At 47.2% G+C, this 4,233-nt stretch overlaps 1 protein-coding gene across 1 annotated transcript; it reads left to right on the top strand.

Annotated features, from left to right (window-relative positions):
• Positions 1-831: 831 nt before the first annotated feature.
• Positions 832-3,955, top strand: LOC119352216. The gene is made up of 4 exons (XM_037618921.1): positions 832-926; positions 1,543-2,476; positions 2,661-2,908; positions 3,036-3,955. The coding sequence occupies exons 2-4, from the start codon at positions 1,657-1,659 to the stop codon at positions 3,684-3,686; spliced, it is 1,719 nt and encodes a 572-aa protein (XP_037474818.1). The 5' UTR covers positions 832-926; positions 1,543-1,656; the 3' UTR covers positions 3,687-3,955.
• Positions 3,956-4,233: the final 278 nt, after the last annotated feature.

Genomic DNA, 4,233 nt, shown 5'->3' with positions numbered 1-4,233 from the left:
TCCCCTCCCGCGTGGCTGCTGATGTTTGCCGCTCTTTGTTCCCGGCTGTCCCCTCTCGGATCCGTCGGCCTCGCTTCTCTTTCCATGGTGAGACGACGGTGGTGATCTAAAGACCGTGGTGGCGCATGTTGGTGGGCGACAAGATTGATGGAGTGCGACGGAGCGGCCGGGGGTGTGGTTGTGTGGCGGACGGGAGAAATCCCTGTCGGCTTGGCCGGCACCGATGCGGTGACGCCCACGGGCGCCACCGGTCCTTCCTGAAGGGCGCTGGGCTTACATCTTCCACACGCCCCTCCGTGTACCGGGGGAAACCCTAGGACCAGTCCGGCAACAGCGTCGGCATCGTCGCGTTCCTTCCTGAAGGTGTTGCTTGGTATGCGGCGGTCTGAAGTGCTAGGAGCATGGTGGAAATTCTCCGGCGGGCGCAGCGGTTGCGGGTCACCATCGTTTTCGTCGACCCGACTCTGTTGTCATTAGTTTCTTTTTCTTTCTCTGTTATTTCTTCTGGGCTTGCTTGTGCTGTCTGCCCCAGCATCAGACTATCAGTTGTATCGTGTGGTTGCTATATCTATATAGCGGGGCGAAAGCCTATTTCAAGATTGTGTATCTCTGCTTTTGGTAATTTTCTGGCCCATGCGAGTGCGTCCGCGGGCGTACGCACGGCAGAGGCACGGTAGAGGAGCGAGCCGTGCTATATACGTACGACAGTTGACGTACGAATTCTGTCCGACAGAGCAGATCCAACTCAGTTGGCCTCGAACTCTAGGAGCCTCGGCCGTCGATCGATATCACCCACCCAGGCCTGGGTTACCGCACCTCCTCCTCCCACGATCCACCACTCCTCGACCAGCGCCGCCGCCTCTCGGATCCCCTTCGAGCCCTGCGCCGGCGCTTCCCCGATACACTCCTCCTCGTCCAGCGCCACCGTAAACGACCTGCATCTCATCTAGGGCTCCTGCTCTCTCCGAAAAGAAGCCATATTGGATTGTTTTTTTAAGGGATACAATATTGGTTTTTTTGCTTCCTATAAATCATAGAACTCAGGAATAATCTTTGTACTGCCTGTATAAAGTTGACATCGTGAACTGAGTTGTGCTATTTTTTTTATGATATTCGATCTGAATTGTGCATGTGATGTGATGTGCTATTTTGTATGATTTTTGAACTGAGCTATGGTTTGAACTGCACTGATCTGTGTTGTACTGTGCTACTCCCTCGGTCCCAAAATAAGTGTCTCAACTTTAGTTGTACTAAAACTGGTACAAAGTTAAGACACTTATTTTGAGACGGAGGGAGTATTTTGTATGGTTTTAACATGCACAAAAACAACTCCAGCAAAATAGACAGGAAATAACTGCAGCACTATCATTGATGTGCTCTTTTTTCGCACTGCAGTTTGTAAAATAATTAAGCTTAATTGTTCATTTTCAGTCTGAACAAGTTTGTATCATTACCTGTTTCATCCATGTTTGGAAAGAAAATCGTACCAACCTTGATTAGGTATCTTTTCCTTATGCTTATATATCATATTATACTTTTCAGTTCAACGAAAGGAGAAAATCTAGGCGGCGGCGGCAGCGAGTTTCCCAGCCTGGTTGGCCTCCTACCTCATCTCAACCCCCAAAACAGCAGAGAGTGGCGGCTGGCCTCTGTGAAATGGTGAGGGGATCCGGCAAAGGGATGGAGAGAGGATCCAGCAAGGAGATGGAGAAGGGATCCGGCAAGGAGATCGACTGGGAATCCTGGGAGATTAAGGACCGGATGAAGGAGATGGTATCCGTGGGGAGGGAGCGCAACAACGTCCTTGATTCTCTTACACCTAGCCTTTCTGGGTGGAGGCGGATACACAAAGGCGAAAGCAGCAAATGGTCGTGGATGACCGTTGGAAAGGCCGCCAAGGAAACGGAATCTGACTTGATGGACTCGAGCACAATGGAGCTACCTGAGAAAGAATTGGACAACATCTTGCAAGGTATGGAGCAGTTGGGCCACCGGATGCTCTCTATGGCATATCTCTTGCGCAAACCAGGTGTCCCCAGCATCTCGCCTCACATGGTCACCGAGTTGATTAATGCTACATCCAATTTGAGGCGAACTACTGAGGATTTCTACCAAGATACTGATGCTGCTGAGAGTTGGAGTGGTGAGAGTGAGGGTGAGGGTGATGACGAGGTTGAGGGTGATGACAAGGGTGAGATGCAGAAGGAGGATGGGATTCCTGGTGAAATCTCCAATCTTACTAAATACTTGAGGTTTTCCTCTCATTACGAGAACAAGTTGGCGCTGATTGTGGGCGAGGACGAGGATGAGGACAAGGACGAGGACGAGGACGAGGACGAGGCTAAGGATAGATCCACATTGGAGTATCTCAAAAAAGAGATAGCCGATGAACAAGAAAGTTTCGGCAATGAATATGACTGCTGGGAACGTGTATGGGGTAGCAAGATTGGAGGGTGCGGTGGCTTGGAAGATACAAGTAAGCAACTCGAATGCTACTTATCTTATCAATTAAATTTGTTTCATCCGTTTGCTTTCTTTTGTCACAAGATTTTAGTAGACCACTAACTTCGTTTCTACTTGAATGGAGAAGGGAGAAGAGATAATAATTTACTTATTCATATTAGTTCTCTGACAGTACACAATTGTCTTTTGTGCTGCAGCCACATTGAGCCCTATGCACTTTACACACTGCACACCTGGTGTTGTCCCACACCCTGCTGCTGTTGCGGGGAACACCTTGTTGATCTACTCCATCAGGATTCTAAGAAAACACTTGGATATGACAGTCAAACCCTTGAAATGGCCGCTCAAAGTGTACGGTGTGGTTGCTGCTCGAGACACAGTGGACCACAACCGCAACATTCTCTTCTCTCGATCAAGGCTAAACTACCAAAAACTCGGTGAAGATGTACATACCATATATTCAATTTGCTCCTCATTATTCTTTATTTCCTCTTCCTGCTTTCCTAGTCCACTGCAATTAAGCACCTTCCTAGTAACCACTGCAATCAAGTATAACAATATGATGCTTGCAGGATTCCTTTTTATGCTTGACTGGTCCGTCTCGTGCAATTTTTGGTGTCGGACCCGTTGACTTTGAAGTTGACCTGAAAATAAATGAGGGAGCTGAAGAAGATACAACATTGATCAGTTCTTGCTACCACCACCGCCCAAGAAGATTACTCAAAGGTAGTAGTTACTCTGAAATCATCCGTGGATGCTGGTGTGATGTAGAATTAATCTATGAGGAGCTTGATACACCACTCCAGGCCACCATTGTGGGTGTTCACGTTGTTGAAGGGGGGTGGCCTTTCAAATATGGATGCAGAGTTGCTTGCTCCTGGTCTGCTGCAACAGGGACTATTGGTGCTACCCGTAGGGAAGTTGTTTTGCTTGATTATCGTGGTGAAAATATGCCTGTAGGATCAGATGATTATCTTCATTTGCCGAGAAACGTTGTTCCCGTGGAGTTACAAGGAACACTGAGGCTTGTCATACAGGCTTACCCAGAACCTGATTTTCGACCCGTAAAGGGTCATGTAGACTTCTGTATCCAACATTGCCAAACAAGCAGCCTACAATGTGAAGTTGGTAACTCTACAGTGGAGATTACTGTTGCTTGGTCCCTCCTTGTAAAAGAGAAGCTGGAGCTGTTACTGGAGGGCTATGCTGCTGGGCGTGATTGAAGGAATTATATGTATTTACCAGCAGTCAAACGATCGAACGATCAGGAGCAAAAGTCAAAGGAGATCGGACGGCCACGAACAGTACGCACGGGAGGAGCTCTCAATGAAGGGGGTAGTCTCCTATCCTTTATATAGTTTAAATAACTTGTTTGTTTGTCAAACCTAAGTCTTTCTCGCACTTGAGTGTTGGAGTTGGGTTGATATTCTATCTGTTTTTCTTTCTTTCTTCTGTCAGATTTCATTTAGCTTCGTTTGGCAAGAATGTTGTATTCTGGTGTATGTATATTTTGTGGATTGATGGTATTAAAACTCTTCGAGAGTGATTTATCTTGTTTAATGAGATGGTAGAAGTAATTTGTACTGTTCATACACTAGGTACACCATGTATTCTTGGACATAGCCAATGCTTCCGCTAATGGCACACCTGGGCTTGGAAGATATCCTCCATTCAAGCACGGTGTATCACCGATATGTTTTAGAAGCACCTTTCTGCTTGCTTGTTGATAGGTTCCATCTTTGACCATTCTGAGTGTACACTCTGTTTGTC

The sequence above is a fragment of the Triticum dicoccoides genome, chromosome 2A (assembly GCF_002162155.2).
Source record: "Triticum dicoccoides isolate Atlit2015 ecotype Zavitan chromosome 2A, WEW_v2.0, whole genome shotgun sequence".
NCBI lineage: Eukaryota > Viridiplantae > Streptophyta > Magnoliopsida > Poales > Poaceae > Triticum > Triticum dicoccoides.
Note: the sequence above shows the minus strand (reverse complement) of the source record. Positions and strands in the feature narration are given on the sequence as shown.

Excerpts from the sequence above, each read along its gene's own strand:
- LOC119352216 (XM_037618921.1), top strand. The coding sequence starts at position 1,657 with ATGGTGAGGGGATCCGGCAAAGGGATGGAGAGAGGATCCAGCAAGGAG. Across the intron at positions 2,477-2,660 it reads CGGTGGCTTGGAAGATACAA|CCACATTGAGCCCTATGCAC; the intron begins GTAAGCAACTCG and ends TTTGTGCTGCAG. Across the intron at positions 2,909-3,035 it reads ACCAAAAACTCGGTGAAGAT|GATTCCTTTTTATGCTTGAC; the intron begins GTACATACCATA and ends TGATGCTTGCAG.